Source organism: Phalaenopsis equestris, unplaced genomic scaffold (genome assembly GCF_001263595.1).
Source record: "Phalaenopsis equestris unplaced genomic scaffold, ASM126359v1 Scaffold000002, whole genome shotgun sequence".
In the NCBI taxonomy this organism is placed as follows: domain Eukaryota; kingdom Viridiplantae; phylum Streptophyta; class Magnoliopsida; order Asparagales; family Orchidaceae; genus Phalaenopsis; species Phalaenopsis equestris.
This window is the reverse complement of record NW_018164444.1, coordinates 66,585,651-66,605,348: the sequence shown is the minus strand read 5'-3', so window position 1 is coordinate 66,605,348 and position 19,698 is coordinate 66,585,651. Positions and strand designations below refer to the sequence as shown.

The 19,698-nt window shown below is 36.4% G+C and overlaps 2 protein-coding genes across 4 annotated transcripts in view; one reads left to right on the top strand and one right to left on the bottom strand.

Annotated features, from left to right (window-relative positions):
- The window catches only part of LOC110036466 (glyoxysomal processing protease, glyoxysomal), a 54,431-nt gene extending 47,128 nt beyond the window's left edge, over nucleotides 1–7,303 (top strand). For all 3 annotated transcript variants that reach the window (XM_020740919.1, XM_020740925.1, XM_020740932.1), the window contains 6 exons: nucleotides 1,572–1,657; nucleotides 1,742–1,836; nucleotides 2,172–2,832; nucleotides 2,936–3,137; nucleotides 6,108–6,196; nucleotides 6,784–7,303. In XM_020740919.1, coding sequence (XP_020596578.1) covers nucleotides 1,572–1,657; nucleotides 1,742–1,836; nucleotides 2,172–2,832; nucleotides 2,936–3,137; nucleotides 6,108–6,196; nucleotides 6,784–7,019 — 1,369 coding nt within the window. In that variant the 3' untranslated portion in view covers nucleotides 7,020–7,303. The remainder of the gene's footprint in view (nucleotides 1–1,571; nucleotides 1,658–1,741; nucleotides 1,837–2,171; nucleotides 2,833–2,935; nucleotides 3,138–6,107; nucleotides 6,197–6,783) is intronic.
- Nucleotides 7,304–9,057: 1,754 nt separating this feature from the next.
- LOC110037878 (histone-lysine N-methyltransferase ASHR2) lies at nucleotides 9,058–15,669 on the bottom strand. Its single transcript, XM_020742607.1, has 2 exons — nucleotides 15,222–15,669; nucleotides 9,058–10,352 (listed from the first exon to the last, which is right to left on the bottom strand). Exon 2 carries the CDS (start codon nucleotides 10,238–10,240, stop codon nucleotides 9,086–9,088), a length of 1,155 nt encoding a protein of 384 aa, XP_020598266.1. The 5' UTR covers nucleotides 10,241–10,352; nucleotides 15,222–15,669; the 3' UTR covers nucleotides 9,058–9,085.
- Nucleotides 15,670–19,698: the final 4,029 nt, after the last annotated feature.

Below are 19,698 nucleotides of genomic sequence, written 5' to 3'. Positions count from 1 at the left end.
AGCTTTTACATTTTAACCAATTTTTATAACATAACTTCTTATATTTTTTCTTTTCTTGCACATTATTATTCCACCACCAACTATTTTTATTTGTAAATATTTTTCCCTTTGATTCTCCAAGAACATCTTTTGCTACATGTTTAATAGCGTTTGTTACTTTATCCCACATCACATTTGCTTCTTCATGAATATCCCAAATTTTGAAATCTTGAATTTTACTCATAAAATTAATTTTATTTTTATCTTTTAAGTTTCTCCATCTAATTCTGCAATGATGAGTCCTAGTATTTTTTATTTTACAACTCTTAATCTTAAAATCTAAAACTAATAAACGATGTTGGGTATTTAAATTTTCACTTGGAATGACTTTACAATCTTTACAATCACGACGATCTCTTCTTCTCATAAGAAAATAATCAATTTGTGTTTTATTAGATCCACTCTTATAAGTAATAAGATGTTCATCCCTTTTCTTGAATAAAGTATTAGTAATAACAAAATCAAACGCTAAAGCAAAATCTAAAATAACTTTACCTTCTTCATTAGTTACTCCAAAACCGTAGCCACCATGAATATTTCTGAAATCTTCTACCACTCTACCGACATGTCCATTTAAATCTCCTCCAATAAAAATTCTTTCTTCAAGAGGTATCATTTGTATTAAGTCTTCTAAGTCATTCCAAAATTTATCTTTAGACTCTGTATCTAAACCTACTTGAGGAGCATAAACACTTATAATATTAAAAATCTTAGTATCAATGATAATCTTAAGGGCTATAATTCTATCACCAACTCTATTAATTTTTACAACATTATCTTTCAAACTCTTATCTATAATTACACCTACACCATTTCTAGTGCGACTCTTACCAGAATACCAAAGTTTAAAACCTAAATTATCAATCTCCTTAGCCTTTTCTCCCACCCACTTAGTTTCTTGAATACATAAGATATTAATTTTCCTATGAATCATAATATCAACTAATTCCATTAATTTACCATTGAGAGTGCCTATATTCCAAGATCCTATCCTAATATTAGTTTCATTAGTTTCATGGACTAACTTCTTTACCCGCATTCGCCCGTAATGTGGGAACCCTTGCTTATTTAACACTACACCCGGGCGCCGGTGTAGCGGCCCTTGCACACTTTTCACTGTATTCAGGCTATACAGCGCGTCGATATATATTTATTTATTTATTTATTTTCGAGTCAATTCGAGCTGAACACGAGCGATCAAATTTTTGTTCGTGTTCGGCTTGTTAGGCTTAACGAACGAGCCGAACGAGTTGTTCGGGAACAACGAGCCAATTTGACAGCCCTAAACTCGCATATCAAGGAATTGTTTGCCTTGAAGGTGCATAATAATCTAGCTGACATGCTTAATGTTATAACTTGATCTCATATGGCATAAACTTGATTTTCTTAACTACTAGACTAATATATTGCAAATTCAAAATTTTCAGCAAATTTTGTGAATATCATTTCGTAATCCATTGCCTTTAACCAAATCTAGTGTAGTGCAGATGATCCCATAAAGATATTTTATGATACTTATGTTCTTCAACCAGTATATCTGTCGGAAACCTGGCGAACTGCTGCTCTTCTGGTTTGGATTGTGGCCCTTTATTGGTGGCCGACATTCGTTGTCTTCCCGGTAAGGATTCTCATTTTTCTACTATTCTCTTTGTAATATACTTATTACAGTGGGATAAAATTTAATTCCGGTTTTTCATTCCAGGAATGGAGGGTGGTCCAGTTTTTGACAGGCATGCCTCCCTTGCTGGTATTCTTACCAAGCCTTTAAGACAAAAAGGGAGCAATGCAGAAATCCAGGTGGAAAAAAAAAGCCGTTGAATCTCAGAATTTTGTAGTTTTTTTTTTTTTTTTTTTGAGAGGAGGCATTTACATACAGACCTCCCAATTCTTATGTATTTACATATCTAACATCTATAATTTTTACATTTATACCAACCCAATCTTTCATAGCACGTCAAAAATACCATCATTCGAACTTTTGAAAAGTTAAATACACACGACGTGTATGTAAGAATTGGAATTTAGGTGTTAGCTATGTAAATAAGTAGGAATTGAGTGGAATGTGTGTAAATCTTCCTGCTCTTTTATCCAAATATTATTTCTTAGGCAGCAGTATATGCCCTTGATAACAGTTCGCAGTTGCTTGGAATGCAATAGCTAGCATAGATACTAAGAGTCTGCCAGAATCTCAGAGTACTCAGTTTGGAGAGATTGGAAGAACCGCATATAAAAATAATATGGCTTCATCAGACGAATCTACTGATTATGAATCGCTGAAATATTTGATTAGAAGACCTGTAGTTTTTTCTCCTTCATCTTCTTCCCTGGAAAGGGCCATCTCTTCCGTTGTGCTGATTGCAGTAGGGGAGGGATCATGGGCTTCAGGTATTGTTCTCAACAAAAGTGGCCTCATACTCACAAATGCTCACACCTTGGAACCATGGAGATTTGGAAGATCTCGGCTGGGTTCCATTGAGAAAGCTTTGTCTGTCACGGAACCAGGGATTCATCGTCCATCAAGATTGGGAAGTTCTGACAATGGCGATGGAAAACCCTTTCCAGAATTTGGACACCATAGTTCTAGAAGAATATCCATTCGTGTAGATTTTATGGAACGAAGAGAGTGGTATAGTGCTCGAGCAGTTTATGTCTCAAAAGGACCTTTGGATATTGCCTTGCTGCAACTTGAATCTGTTCCACCACATCTTTTGCCAATTATCCCTCAGTTTACCAGCCAGTCTGTAGGTTCAGTTGTTTATGTGGTTGGTCATGGTCTCCTCGGACCCCGGTCTAGTGAGTATTTTTACTTTATTCTGCTTATCAACAGAGAAAGTATTCTTATGTAGTTTTGTTCATACTGATGCGCTTCTTTTTTACAATGTTTTGATGATTTCAGATGTTTCATCATCTGTTTCGTCTGGAGTTATTTCAAATATTGTCCTGATTCCCGGGCCAGTTCTCAAAAATGGATCCAGCAAAGCAGAAGCAAGGAGAACAAGCTTGCCAGTAATGCTACAAACTACTGCTGCTGTTCATCCAGGAGCCAGCGGTGGAGCTGTTGTTAATTCAAATAGTCACATGATTGGACTTGTAACAAGGTATGATAGCTAAGGGGCTGTTTGGGATTACTTTTGTTTCTTATTTTTTATTTTTTATTTTTTATTTTGTTGTCTTGATGTTTTGATTTGAAATAAAACATATTAGACATATTTGATTAAGATATAATTATTTTTATAAACACACTAATCATTTAAAAGTTATTTTGAGATGTTTATTTAGTTTTAGAAACAAAGAATAATTTTATATATAAAAAACATGCTAATCAGACATGTTTTTGGAAACAAAAGAAAAAAAATGAAAACAAAAAACAAAATTGCTCCAAAACAAACCAAGTTTTCTCTTCCTTGAAATTGGATCACAAACACGACATGCGCACAAAGCAGGAATTTAACAAATATATGTAGAACTTACATGAAGATAATATGAATGATGGCATGTGTAGAAATCTCTTAAAACATCTCTTTATTTATAATTTTACTTGTACCAAGAGGAGTATAATAAATCTATAACCTAAGAAATCAATTTCTTCAAGAATATAAGTTGCATGCATTATTTAAGGCAATGGCACAATGACACTCCGTCTTGATTGGAGGCAAATTCGATTCCGAATACGAAACGGAATTTTAAAGTTAGCACGTTGCTTGCCCACTTTTTATCACTCTCAGTAAGAAGAATGTCATTGATATGGATAACTTAAAATAAAAAATAAGGTGCGATGACTGACTTTAGGCAAAAGATATAGCGAGCAGTTGAATTAGGGTGTGTTTGGGGCAGCTTATTGTCTGCGGCGGCGTTGTTAAAATGCCGCCTATCCATTTTTTTAGGGCATTCGGGCGGCATTTTCAAAATGCTGCCCTTTTTTCTTTAATAAACGTGGTCGCGGGAATCACCCCACGGCCTGCGGCCCGCGTTTCTTTGCTAATTTTTACCCTGCAGCCCTCGTCTCTCTCGCGTCGCTTCTCTCTGGTGTCTCGTCTTGTCTTGCGATCCCTTCTCTCTCGCGAGATACAATCGCCATAATAGCTAGCTGGGAAGGCAACGAAGGGATTGCAGCTTACAGAGACCACCGAAACTCCCATCTTTCTCATCCTTCTGCTCCGCTCCGACTAGAAACCCTTGAAGAAGGTAAGCCTGTTCGCACCCTACTTCCTCTTCGTTCGTCCCGGATTTATCGCGAATCGGCGATCCACAGGATTTATCGCGAATTGGCGCCATTTAGGGATTTACTGCATTTTTTTGCTGGTTGGCTTTTTGAGGCTTCCATAATTTGAAGAAGAGAAAGTCAATGTCATTGCTGCTGCAGGCTTTGCTGGCTTTGATGGTGGTAATGGAGGAGAAGCAGAAGGAAGGAGGAAGGGAGATGGAGGTGTATGAAGGGAGAAAGGGAGCTAACGTAGAGGAAGAGAAGCAGGTAAAGGAATACCCTGCTCCTCTGCTCACTCACAAGGAGCTTTGTAGAGATCCAGGAATCTTCGTTGAGGCCTTGCTTCGGTTTCATTCTTTAATTGGCACCAAATTCATGTATTCATCTTTATAAATGAGCCTGCTTTGATACAAATCAATGCGATTTTGTGTGTTAAAAATTGTGTTTTTTTTGTTGGATTTGGGAAGGATTCCGGTGATATGAGGGAAGGATCTTAACTCTTGAAGCATTAGCTCAGTGGTTGGATTGCTTCATATAAAATCTATCATCCAACAATTTATCTATTTTCTTTTCTTCTGGTGTCGCCATGTTGTTATTCATATTTCTCTACAACAAATTCTATAAAAAGTTTAGAAAATTTACATATATACCACTCAATTCCTACGTATTTAAGATAACATCTAAAAACTTTAGAAGGTAAATAAGCAAACCATTTAGATGTTATTTTAAATATATAGGAATTGTGTGGTATTCATATTTATTATTTTGTTTGCTGCTCTGTATGAGTTTTCTTCTTCTCTAGTATCAAATATATTGTCAGGACAGTTCTGTTGCAAACAACATTGCGTAACAAGCGCAGAATGATCATTTATCCACAAACAGCTGCAAATCAGCTGTTTTCAAACAACTGCCTCAAACAACCAACAAGTTTATCAGGATAAGCTGCTGATCAGCAGATTATTAGGATAAACTGTTTATCATGATAAGTTGTTGATCAACAGATTATTAGGATAAGCTGCTTATCGAAATAAGCTGCAGCTGCTCCAAACAGACCCGTGAAGATTGACTTTAACAAGAACTTTCAAGATTTGTTGAATTAAGACGGAGGACTTTACTTTAGTCCATTACATGACATTTGAGTTTTAACATCTTGGTCCACCCTGAAGTAAGATACCCCGCACTTGCTCCTTGTACTTAGCTTCAGCCAGATTTTCATAGTACATTTATTAGAAGTAAAAGTGCAGCTAGTGAGCTCATTCTCTTTCATTTTTGTAGAAAACTTTTGCATTTTATGTGATTTAAAATTATGATAGAAAACTTTTTTTCTTACTATGTCCTCTGCACAAAGGAAAAATAAATAAATAATTCTTTTAGTTTTGCTCTTGAGCCCCGGTCTACAGGTTTAAGCGAGGCTCATCTGCACTCTAAACTTGGTTTTGTCTGAGAACCCTACATGATTAACAAACTGAAAATCCCCTTTAAATCTTACATTACTTAAAATGCTATATTTATTAGTATAAAAGCCCCTCTCTTCCATGAAAAAATATTACACCACGAGTCCTGATACAAAATTGTATTAGGATCTAATGAAATTGTGCCACGTGTACGTAAAGAACCCACTGAATACAAAAAAAAACTCAAAATTTGAATGCATGACCTCTGACGTGGCACAATTTCATTGGAGTTCTGATGTAATATTTTTTCCTCTTCCACAACATAACTTATAAACATTCATTAAGGCCGATAATGACCCTTTTGTGATAGTCCCTTCATCTCCACATCATTATGCTATCAGTTTTTTTTTTTTTTTTTAATTCTTCAAATAAGCAATATTAATTTATTTTTCCCTATTTTTCTTTTCCAGTAATGCAAGGCATGGCGGTGGCACCATCATACCTCATTTGAATTTCAGCATACCTTGTTCCGCCTTGGAGCCTGTATTCAAGTTTTCAGGTGCAGAAATCTATTCACCTTTGTCTGTGTCATTCTAAATTTCATTCATATTTAAAAAAAAAAACAAACAAACTGAAGCTTTTTGCAGCATTGTGCTAAGGAAAATTTACACACATACCACACAATTCCCATGCATTTACATATCTAACATCTATACTTGAAATTTTACCTATGTATGAAAAGATGTATGTCAGTTTTTAAAAGTTAATGGTGGCATTTTTAATGTGATATGAAACTTTTGGGTGGTATAAATGTAAAAGGTAAATTTCAGGTGTTAGATATGTAAATACATTGGAATTGGGTGTTATGTATGTGCATGCCCCTAAAGAGCATTCACAAACATACCACCTAATTATTAAGTATTTACATATCTAACATCTAAACTCTACTTTTAAGTTTATACAACCCAAATCTTTCATCGCCATTTTAACTTTTGAAAAGTGAAATACACCTCTTCATGCACAGGTAATGTGTAAGAATTAAACTTTAGGTGTTAGATATGTAAATGCATGGGAATTAAATGGTATTTATGTAAACTTTCCAAATAAATATGATAATTTTAATCTCATTATGTTTCATTGCTGCAGAGACCCAGGATATATCAATCTTAGAGATTCTAGATGAACCAAATGAACTGCTTTCTTCTGTGTGGGCTTTGGTGCCCCCAAAATCAAGGAACCAGCAGCCTGAATCAGAGAGTAGGAACTACAGAGAAGGAAAAAGTTCACGTTTCTCCCAATTTCTTGCGGAACAGAATGCAGACATTGCTTCTTTGAAGGAACTAAATCATCTTAAGAAAATGAATATCACTAGTAAGATATAACTAAGTAGTTTGAGTTAATAATCAGATAGTCATAGTTTTCCTTAGTTAGATGATTTGCAATATGTGCTGATTAGTTGGGTTGTTGTATTACAGATACATATACCTTATAACTTAGATGATTTATATATATACCACACAATTCATTCACATGAACCTTGATATTTACATGTGTGGTGGCACTTTGGGGCAATAAATCTCTAAATGAAAGGGTGTATTTCAATTTTAAAGAGTATGTAATAGTGGCATTTTTTTTATGTGATGTTAAAGATTTGACTAAATATGAAAGTTTGGGTGTTAGATATGTAAATACATAAGAATTGTGTGGTATGTATGTAAATCCTAATGTGTTTCTTCCATGCAACATCCACTCTCCACCCCCTCCTCTCTACAGTGCCTATTCTATCACCTCTTCACTATAATTGGGGCAATTACTACAAATCAACCACTCTCTTTCATCCATTTTTTGAAATTCTAGCTAAAATGCTGAAATTCATGGTGAAGTTCCATCCTTGTATCAGTTTTCTTATATTATATACACTTAACAATATTTACATTAATAGAGAAATAGGTATGTAGGGCTATCAAAAAAGCTCGTTATTCGCGAACAACTCGTGTTCGGCTCGTTCGTTAAGAAAACTTAATGAACGAGCTGAACACAAACAAGTTTTTAAAGATCAAATTATAGATGAACCGAACACAAACAGTTCTTTGTTCGCTCGTGTTTGGCTCGTTTTAGCTCGAAATAAAAAAGAAAATTATATAATTATTTATATAATAATATATTACACCTCGTGTGGTAATGTGGTTAGTGTTTTCTTTTACATACATTTGGTCCAGATTCGAATCCACAACACTTTACATACATTTGTTGATAAAAATATTAAATGCATGGTAGATTAATAGGTAAAAAATTAATTTTATTAATAAAAAAATCATAATTAATAGAAATAATATCAAGTAAATTATGTTAGAGTAAAATCATTGATGAAAATTATGAAAACATAAAATCAGCAATAAGACCATTTGCTTAATCATTAATACTCTGTATAATTAGTTAGCCTAGATTAAAGCAAGCTTTACCATGCTTTTAAAATGCGATTCATGTTCAGGTTCAGCTCTAACTAGCATTGAATCATTAATAGAAATTATAAAAACATATAGTCAGTCATAAAACTATTTATTTAAATCATTAATAACCTGTATAGTTAGTTGGGCTAGACAGTAAATCAAATGCAGGGGTTTTCAAAATTCTAGGATTTGGTTGAATGAAAATAGAAGGCCTTGGTGAATTTGATATTCACCTTGTCGAACGAAATTGGTGTATTCTAAATTTGTTAATTTTAGGTGATTTTAAATTACACCGTAAATTACAGCCTATTGTCATGCCACTATCGTCACCCACAGGCCCCCATCAGAGGAAAAGTATTTAAGTACGTCATACGCAAGCAGAATTGTGTGTGTATGAAGGTTATTTAGAGAATGTTGGAGGGTTTTGTCGTTGTTATTATACTTATTACCCTCAATAACCTCATGAAACCCTCGAATGACTGAAAAAAAGATGAGTGCCGAACCACAGAATGTATTGGTAGGTTATTGAGATTTTATTGGGTTAATACCCCCCAATAACCTCTTAATAAACCCTAATAACTGAGTTATTGGAAGATTATTCAGGGTTATACGCACGTAGAACTACGTGCGTATGACGTATGTAAATAACGCTCCCATTAAAGCCACTGCTAATTGTGTGTTGCAACCACCGGTCGTTACAGCCGCTAACATTGATTTAATTTTTCTTCAAATCAAACACAAAAATAAAAATTCTCATATTTACTTTGCACCAAGCCAAAACAAGTTCAAAGTATTTCAATTACACTACATTTATTTTTGCAAATAGCCCATAAATTGTTACACAAATTTCATGCACCCACACTTTAGCAAATAACTCATAATTTATCACTGGAATTGACTTACTCCAAATATAATTAAATTACAAAAAGAAATAACAGACAAGGAGGTATCAAAAGAGGTGCCTACAAAAGTCAGCCATGGTGTTGACTCATCAGGCATTAAGCTGCCATGCCATCTCCATCATCATCTTCTCCACCAAAGCCATCCTCCTTCCTTAACCGGCCACACACATTGCACTCAATCACACTTGATTGAGCACCATCTGGTGATGGAGGCAGGGGAGCCATTGTCCCACCACAATTTTCTCGCTCGCAAACATACCTGACAAAGAAATAAGCATGGGGGAAATCATCATCTCCATCACCAATCTCCTCCTCCATCCCCTCCAGCCTTCCATCCCCATCCTCCTCTTCCATGTCCTCCTCCCCTTCCTCTTCCTCATCCTCATCCTTCCAATTTCTCTCCACCTCACATCTATCACAGCTGCAATGAAATCCATAATCCTCTATGAGCCTCTTCTGCCTTTCCTTATACCGCCAATTTACAGGAAAATAGCTCAGACAAACCTCCCTGCCCGCCGGAATGTCATGAATTGCCCTCACCGTGATCTGAGTATTGCCTTCTCCATCGCGATCAAGATAATCAAAACGGCAAGCATTGGGCAGACAATCGTGGTTAAAAAGGGAGGAAATAGGGTAAATTCCATAGGCCCTCACCCTTCTCTCACCACCATCCTCCTCCCTGAACGGCTCCATGAGACCAAAAGCGTTCCTTCTATCCTTCGCAATCAGCATGGATATGGCTTGTAGAGAGAAGCCGGTGAGAGGACCAAGCAGGGAATGGAGGAAAACAGCATCCTGCTGTACTGGGTTGGCATCGCCACCGTCTAGGGTTAGGAGGCAGTTGGCAGGGGAGGTTGAGGAGAGGTTGGAGGCCGCAAGAAGGAAGTAGATCTGAGCGTGTAGGTCGGGATTGGAAAGGGGGGGTAGTGCAGCGAGTGCACGGCAAGTGGAAGGATGGTGGCATGAAGAGAGGGCGGCAGATAGGCAGCGGTTTGTGCAGAAGACAACGGAGGGGCAGAAAGGACATGGGAGAGGGGCGGAGCGCAGGGAGCGGAAGCAATGGAAGCAGAAGGGTGAGGTGGATGGGCGTGAGGAAGAGGCGGCGGCGGCGGGATAGAGAAGCAGAGGGGAGTCCGTGAGTAGAATCTCGCCTGGATTGATGTGGCGAGAAGCCACGAGAGCGCGACCACGGCCGGGTATATCAGCGAGCTTCACGAGCGGTTCCGGAGGTGGGCTTTCCGGCGACATCATGGAGCTTTCTCCGCCCTGATCGGCCACCGACGGCGGCGGAATTGCAGGTGAAGAGCGCTCGCACTCCGCTTCGCTAGGGTTTGAGGGCGTGTAAACGGAAGAACTGTCGCACCTTCACGTGTAAATGTGAAAGTGTTGGACCCATTGAAATAAAATAAAATAAAGAAAAGTGAAAAATGTGTATTTTGATGTGCTTCGAAATTTTTTTTTGAATTTCAAACATCAGTGAATAGCTGGGTATTTGATTTATATAATAAAGTAATAGAGCTTCAGAGTGAAGTTATAAATTGAAAAATAGAAAAATAATATTAAAGGTGAACAAAATGAAGAAAATAACCCGTGAGATTGTTAGGGTGCGTCGATTTTGTAGCCAATGACGGTCGGATCTCATTTTCATGTGCATGTTGTTCGCATTTGCATTGTTTTGTGTGTCATGCATGGATTTTTCAAAATATGCATACAATTATCGATTTTTGCATGTGTTTGGTTAGCTCGCCCGATCGGCCCCACCAGTCAAATTGACAAAACTGGCAATCTTTCGTCGACTCATCTGATCGGTTGCACCGGCCTAATAGGATCTATCAATGCGTTTTGCCGCTCATCTGATCGGCCCCACCGTCCCAATCGATGCAACCGATAATCTTTTATCAATTTGTCTGATGGGTCGCACCAGCCCAATCGGTGTGGAGCATCAATCTTTTGTTGACTCATCTGATCTAGCCAGATTAGATCAATTGATATCTTTCATTTGCTTTTTCGCTCGGCCCCACCTGCCCGATCAGTACGATCGACCATTTCTGTCAAATATTGTATCATTGCATGTTTATTTCATATTATATCTTTCATTTGCTTTTTCGCTCGGCCCCACCTGCCCGATCAGTACGATCGACCATTTCTGTCAAATATTGTATCATTGCATGTTTATTTCATATTATTTGCTTAAAAACATTCACACCACACACCCAATTGTGCATCTGTGAGCGTGGGCCCACATATGCTTGTGATGGGTGGTTATGCTCCTTTTTGGCATGTCCTTTCATGCCCATCTCGTGATATCCCTGTGTCAGGGTGCATCACATTTTGTATGTATGTACCTACACGTGTGCACTCGTGTTTATTTGTTTGCATGACATTTTGCACATTTATGACTTGCTTGAAGTTGTGTGCATGTGGATTTGTGTTCTCACACACATATCCCTCACGTTCACTCAGCATGTGACCGGACGGCTTGCACATCAAGCCTATCGCTATGTGATTCTCCTCAGTGAGAACTACTTCAACTTCTCTTCTTATGACACCACATCAGACTGTCGTACGTTACCTTCGGGTCATACACCAATCCCTTCAAGTTGTTGTCTCCTCGGCGCACCCACCATTCGGGTCACTGCCTCCACAACACACTGATACACAAAAAATATATGCATTTTTAGACCCATATTTTATACTCATTTTTTGTGATATTGCACTTTAATTGAAGGTATTTTTATATTTTCCTGTAGGTTGTTGAATTTTAGAACTTAAAGCAAAAATGAAGCAAAAATGAAGCAGTTGAAAATTTGTTCAGCGTTGACGACGTCGTTTGACAGAAAGCGATAATTAATTAAATGAACACTGGCGTCGATGGTGCTTATGGCGGTTCAGGCCCTGTTTTTAGAAGATTCAACGAATCGGGACGTTTTTTGAAGAGTTTTTGGATGCACCTATTGAAGAACCGACTGTAGGCTCTATTTGGGGTCGAAATTCATCAGAAAAACTCTCTCTTGGTCATTATTCGCCCCCTCTTCATTCCTCTTCGTCCCTCGCTCATTTTCACCGCACCTCGCCTCCATACACTTTTTTCATTTTCATTCCACCACCATTTAAGAGTCTATTAGTGATTTTTCGTTAAGAGTTTAGAGTTTTTGTGTTGAGATTAAATGTGAATTCTTCTCTAAGAGTGTTGAAGAAGGAGAAAAGTGAGAGATTTCTTCTTCTTACATTTCCTAGAAGAAACTACAAGAGATTTGTCTTGAGAAAGAGTTTCAGATAAGTGTTATTTGTTTATTAGTATTGTATGAAGTTTCTTTTATATATGAAATTTGTGTTTTGTTGTATCTTTCTCATTAAGTCTGAGTAGTTTGTTTTATCTTTCTCCCTACTCTGAGATATGATGAAATGAAGAGATCATATAGATGTGCCAATATTAAAATATAAAATAAATTGTGATGATTTTTCAACTTCGAACTTAATTTACTTTTCGATCTGGCCAATTGAATTTTTAAAATGTGTTGTAAAACATATGATCTGGGAAATGGAGTATGAGTTCTACAACAGAGTGAGGATCGCATTTGATTCCATGAAGGATAACTACGTTCATGGAATAAGTGCAAATAAATAGAAAAATATATTTTGTTAGGTATAAAATTGGAGAATCTTTATGGTGACTGACTAAATTCCCCAATTTGGTCTTAGTGTTTAAAAACTAGAGCGAGAGTTAACCTTCAGGTGAAGGGAAATGGGAGCTCTGGAGTGGGAGTCAGTATCCACCTAGCCTAGCCACAGATTTAAGGACTAAATCTGAGATTAGTCAATAATTTTCTATAACACTGTATCAGGTTAGAGAATTAAAACTGCTCCTATTTGACACAATACATATTAGAACCATTTATCTCATCCATTTTACCAAAACCTCATTATAGTGGGAAAGATGTTTTTTCACATAAAAAATCTTCATCACATAAGCATAGTTTAAGCATAGTTTAATAGTTTACATAGTTTAATAGTTTAGTAATTACTGTTTAAACTTTATATTTCGGTTTTATTATTAGTTAAATAATTTGGTTCTGATAATATCTCAACATTCAAAATTAGTGACAATAATTTCGTTTTGACTTTCTGTGAATTTCCTAGTAAATTTATCATTTCAAATTTAAACCTTCCCAGATCGATATTTGTGCTTAAATAGAAAATCTTTTATTACTTGATAATGATATGTATATTTGCGTAGAACCTCAACATTAATTGCTTAAATTTCCTATTCATAAAATATTGTATCAAGCTTTTGGCACCATTGCATAGCGGAGTTAACTATATAATTTTTACACAACTATATTCTCGGAATCACACACCCACCCCTTCGGATCCTCCTCGACATACCCTCCCTTCGGACCACTGCCTCCACGGTACACCCACCCCCCCAAGTCACTTCCTCTATGACACACCATTTCTTTGGGTTGCTGCCTCAAGGATATGTCTTCTCCTAAGTCACTGCCTCCATGACACATTCCTCGTCACTTTTACCATATGTTTGTTTGCATTTGCATTTACATGTGTGCATGATAGCGAGTCAGGATCGATAGGTGAGTGACCCTATGTTGGTTGCGATGCGATAACTATCATTGTTTATCGGAATCGATCCCCACGAGTAATATGAGTTATCGCATCGGGATTCACATGAGTTTGACTATGCTAAGGATCCATGAAATCTAACTCATGTCACCATGCATGCTATGAGTATGTCTTTAATGACCCTCATTTTAAAACTTTTTTAAAAAATGCCTATTACATTCACTAAAATTTTAAATTTATGCATCTAGAAAATTAGGAAAAATGTAAGGTCAACTCTTTTTCAAAATCCATGTAACACTTTTTAGATCCATTGGATCTTTAGGACGGGGCCAGTGTGTGACCACATCAAAGTCATATATACTCGGAGACTAACCTTAATCACTTCGATGTCGGTTATGACACATTTTCGTTTGACAGTGTAGTAGGCTAGGACTAGGGTGCTATGTAGTATTTTAGACGCCTCTAGTTATTGCTCTCTGCTAGTTTGATTATTTTAGCTAAGCATCACTGTTGTGTTTTTTGGTGTGCAGGCTTGATATGTATAGTAGTATATTAGAGAGTTATTCTGCAACGAGTCGAGTCTATATATATGCACACTCATAAGTACCATTAAAAGGGGGGCATGCAATTATTTATATTAACATTTGGCTTGCAAGTGTCATTTAGCTCCTCCAATAAAAAAACACGACTTTTTATACATCACATGTTTGTTGGTTTTTCTGCTAACTTTACTTTTATGCAGGTCAATTTTTTTTTTTATCTTTTTTTCCTGTATATATTTAGGGTTTATTTGGGACAGCTGTTGATTATTTATAATCTACTGATAAATAGATTATTCTGATAATATGATAATTTGTAAATTATCATGATAATTCGGCTTGCTGTTTGGGGCAACTTATTCAGAACAGTTTACTGACAGTTTGTTGTTGGATAAATGATCATTCTGCCCCTATTTGATTAAGTTGTTTGCAACAAAACTGTATGAGCATAAAAATAGATAAAACAAAACCCACAAATCATTACAGATCAGTTCATTTAGGTGGAATATTTTTCTTTCAAATCATCACATTTTCATGTCTTGTGCCAAGATAAAATGCACAATCCATCTCAAAGTTTAATATAGGACACAAAAATCTCTTAGGTATAAAAAATAGAAGGGGTCAATGATGAGGCGTATCTGCATTTAAATGTCACATATGTAAATAGTGAAAAGTTATGTACAATGTATATAAATTTCCCATAGATAAAAGATGTGTGAACGATTTAAAATACTATCAAAACAATTTAAACATAAATTATCTCCCACAGCAGCCTTTGTTTCTCCATTCTATGCGACCTCAAACAATCTAAGACAAAAACAATAATCAATAAAATGGAACATCCACAAAACTATGACAGCGCAAATTTCAATTTCTTCTTGCTAGGAAATGAATACCATCAAGCTTTACTTGCAAAGAGAATCAAAATAATACTAGAACCAATGGTAATTCAATTATCACAATTCGAAGCACACCAAACCAGCACAACTATACCAATTTAGACAGTTGCATCGAAATCTTATTATCTTGCATTGTAAGTGATTATAATTGTAGGCACAAAAGCTTGTAGATGGTATGTTGGAGAAGAACATTGAGATTGTTAGAAAAAAGCTTACAGTGGACAGAGAAGGTGTTGAGAAGAGAAGGACTGTAAGAAAAGCTTCGATCCCGAGCCATTTGTATTCCATGGTCTTGCGGTTCGAGTGTAGGAAAGCTTCGTCGCCAAGAGTTGAAGGAATCGCGACCGGGACGGGTTGGAAGAAATCGCGACCGGATCAGAAGACGAATGATCGAGGGTTCTCCGCCTTGGACCGCGACCGGACAGGTTGGGAGAAATCGCGACTGGGATCGAAGAGGAGAAGGGCTTGGGGACGAGATCAAGGGCTGGAGAAATCGCAACTGGGATCGGAGAGAAGAAGGGCTCGGGGACGAGATCGATGGCTCCAAGGGTAATAAGCTCGAATGAAACGCGGAAAGCGGGCTCTGATTGGCAGCCGCGAATAATGAAGAACTTGCGTCAAGGCGCATCGTCATTCGTACGAGCGAAACAAAAAGCATTTCCAGAATGCCTACCGTGTAATAAACCGCCCTAAAAGGGCACTCAGTCCTATGAGAAGGGTTTCAAGGTGTCAGACAGTGTAACTACATTACAACGACCAGAAGTTGTTTGCTCGTGTTCCAGAAGTTGTTTGCTCGTGTTCTGTGCATTAATTCTAAATCTCATTTATGTATATAACTAAGACAATACATGTAATTATGCGAAACAAGATCTTTTTTTTTTTTTTTGGGATATGTCGCCAACTCAAAGACACTGGCCTTTTTAATTATTTTACTTGGGTTGTTCTACTGCTTTTCCTGCATGATTGCATACTTGAGTCGTTTCCCCTATTTTTTTCTAGTTGTATCAAAGATTTTGTGAAGATTACAATTTAGGCTCTTCAGGACCTTATCATTGAATTTTTTTCTAAAAAAATCATAATAAAAATCTCAAGGTTAATTAAAATTTAGAATTAAGAGATTCAGGAATTTTTAAGACTTGCTTTCTACTTTCTTGCATGGACTTCGGGCTTGTTTTATAATGAAATGCATAACATAAGCATAACTAAATCATATAATAGGCCCTTCACAATATATAAGAACCGACTGCATCATATGCATGTCATGAGTAGAAGCCCTCGTGCTTCTTTAACTCGCCTGACCCAACATAAAAATCTACTTAGGTGGTTATATAATGTGTTTAGGGTGTTGGAAGACTCTCGACCTAGACGGATATAAGTCTTTTATTGAGAGTGTTTATAGCTTTGTAGTTGAATCTTCTTTTCTCTTTATTTCTAGTGGTATCCTTGCCACTTTGACAAGTATAAGTTTCTCCTCTTAAAGCTCCACTTAGTAGTCACAGGATAGAGTTTTATTACTTTGATCGTAGGGCTACTGAGGTTCACGTGGATGGTGCAATTCAAGTATACTGATCGGAGATCTCTTGATGTATTGGGTCGATTATCTCGCTACCAGATAAACTTAGAGTCTTAGTGGCTTAGGATGATGCATCTATGATGCCCCAACCTGGCTACCTCTGTATGTTGAGGATTACTCCACCCTTCCTTTGACTACCCACTTTAAGCTCTATCACTCTTCTTACCTTCGTGGGTATCATCTAGACGTCCTGATTACTAATGAGTTGTCGTTCGTTTAGTATACGACAATTTGTGATCTGCCCTTATGACATTTATTTGCTTTGGTGTATTGAGATTCTTCGTCGGGATGATTCAGTTATTTCACAGGCTTCGTATGTCGATGAGTCTGTTATCCATGTGGGAACCGTGACAGACTCACTCTATGTCCCGTGGCTTAGAAGGAACTTTGAAAGCATTTGAGTATTTCATGTGAAATAATTGTCCTTTGATAGTCCTGTGCTAGTTGTCACTACTAATGTAGACAAAACTCCTTTGAATCAAGTGTATTCTTGGATAACCCCCAATAATCAAGTGGGATACCTCCCATTGGATGCACTTTAGACCTCAGAACAGACAAACACACACGAATCTCTAGTTATGGGTAGTTTATGTATGTATCCTTTTCACGGATATTAGTCCAAGATACTTCCGCCTGATCTTGTATGGGTGGACATGCTTGACATATCCTTGCGAGATGTATTGCACGCAAGCTCTCCGAGTTTTCTTTCTTTTTATTTGTCTTCTTCTTTATATGTCCCTGCTTTTCTGATTTCTTTCTTTTTCAGATCATTCTTTTTATATGGAAGAGAGACTTATTCAGAAAATAAAATTATATGACGATAGAGAAGTTGACGACTCATTCAAAAAATTTAAAAAAAAAAGAGAAAACAAACATAAACAACAAAATTCTTTCCTAATTTTCGAGTTGGTTCGAGCCGAGTTATGCACCAACATACACCTTTCTCGTTTTTCTTTTTTTTTTTTGTGGGTCTGATACTTTAAAGGTGGAGAAATATAATTAGAGTTCAGAAGCAACTATGCGTCCCAACTTCTGATGCAATATCTTTTCGTGTAAACGAGTCCGAGCGCACCTCTAATCACCCTCAATTTCACCTTTAGCTTGCGAAAAATTGAGCTTAATTCTAGAAATTCAAGATTATAATGAAAAAAATAAATATTTAAGAGATTATGAATAAGAAATAATTTAATATGAAATGTAAGATATTAATTTTTTATTTTTTTTCAACAATTTAAAGAAATTTTTTTTGAATTTTAATGTATTTTAAAGTGTATTTTTTATTAATTATTTTTAAATGAGCCTGTCAAGAGGCAAGCTTGAGTTGGCTTTTTAGCTCATCGAGCTCAATTCACAAGCCACTTAACAAGTCGAGCCTGAGCCAATCATAAGTCGACCTACCTCATTTTTACACTGCTAGTCTTAATCCTCAAAATCCATTACCCCTCAAAATGTCGAAAAAATTTTCCCATATATGAGAGGAACTATTTATAACAATAATTCAACTTTATTTTTGTCGTCGTTATGTTCATTTTCATTGATTATGTGAGTGTAGTTAATAGTTAATTCATTTGAAAATTTTAATTGCAGTTGAAATAATTTCTATATTATTTAAAAATGTATATATTAAAAAACACATATATACAAAATTGTTAAATATTAAGCTGTCAGTGAATCACACTCAAAGAATAGAGCGTAGAGTAAGAAAAAATTAAGAGAGAGAAAATGATCAACTGTGATGCATAGTCCCTCCATAGAATATTTTTTCCTATTTATAGGAGAGATGGCACAATGGTGATATTACATTTTTTGCACCATTTAGGAAGGGGTATGTACTAGGATATTATTAATATTTTACTATATGGAGATGTCGTATGGCCGCCTTCTCATGCGATTGACTAAGCTTAGTTGACTTCAGGTTGACGGGGCCAGCTCGGTCAGCTAAACATGGTCGGTAAGGTCTGGTTAATTGATCCAATCTTAGTTGACTATCCATAATCCCTGTTGACAAGGCATTGAAGTCTCCATGAGATAGTTGAAGATACTTTGTAGAAGTAAATATTCCTTTGAATTGACTCTACTGGGGGGTGGCCTATTGCACCTAGTTGGCTTTCTTATAACGGTTAGCTCGCATGTTCTTTCATATAATTTTTAGTCGGATTGCTCGTGCTTGGATTATTCAATCGTCTGCTTGTTTGTCTTGTGGCTTAGTCAGTTTGGCCTGATTGGCTTGGCTTGTTTGATCTGGTGGCCCTCACGATCTTCTGGCAATTGGCTCGCCTTGATAATACTTTTTCCTTGTGGATTGTTAGCCTATCTCAAGATCAACATAAACACCTTTTTTATGTACAAAAATGATTTAACTTCATTTTAAAAAATCCCTTTTATAAAAAAATTTTTTATGGAATGATTTTCTTATTGATTCTTTCCTCTATTGTTATCATATTTTTTTTATTTTCTTTTGCAATTAATTTTTTTTTTTAAATAAAGAGCAATTTATCTATTATATATGCATTAATATCAAAATAATTACAAGAAAAACTAATATCACCCCTCCAAACTCTAATTACAAGTAAAACTAATATCACCTCCAAACTCTAACTCAACTGTTCTAGCACTTTTAAATTATTAAGGCAATCACTCTCCCCATTTTTGAGTTTTTTTGCAGGTTGAGTGCTTGAACCCGATCACTTGGCTTTTAATACTTTATTTTCAACAACATGGTCCATGTTCAAGCACACATTTACACGTCTTGTCGTATGTAAGCACAAGCGAACCACTCAAACATAAGAATCGTTTAATATTCCAATCCATTCCCTCTTCAATAATAAGATAACTCTAAGAGTTTATTACTAATCATAGACTCTATGCCATACAATTGCTAAATAGTAGCAATTCATAATCTAACAAGTATAATCTACCCTTTATATTGATATTTTAGGACACTTACTAATCCACTCATTGGCCTTCCTATAGTGGATCCAATAATTAAGGCGTTCCTACCATGTAAAAACCCAAACTCTTACCCATCAAGATATCGTCCATTGCACTCAACATGTTTAACCCAAACTCATCCACCATACAAATGTAAATCTAAAGTTTCTTCAACATCTTCAAGAGGTG

Bases quoted from the DNA above. Each gene is read 5' to 3' on its own strand.
- LOC110037878 (XM_020742607.1), bottom strand. From the start codon at position 10,240: ATGATGTCGCCGGAAAGCCCACCTCCGGAACCGCTCGTGAAGCTCGCT.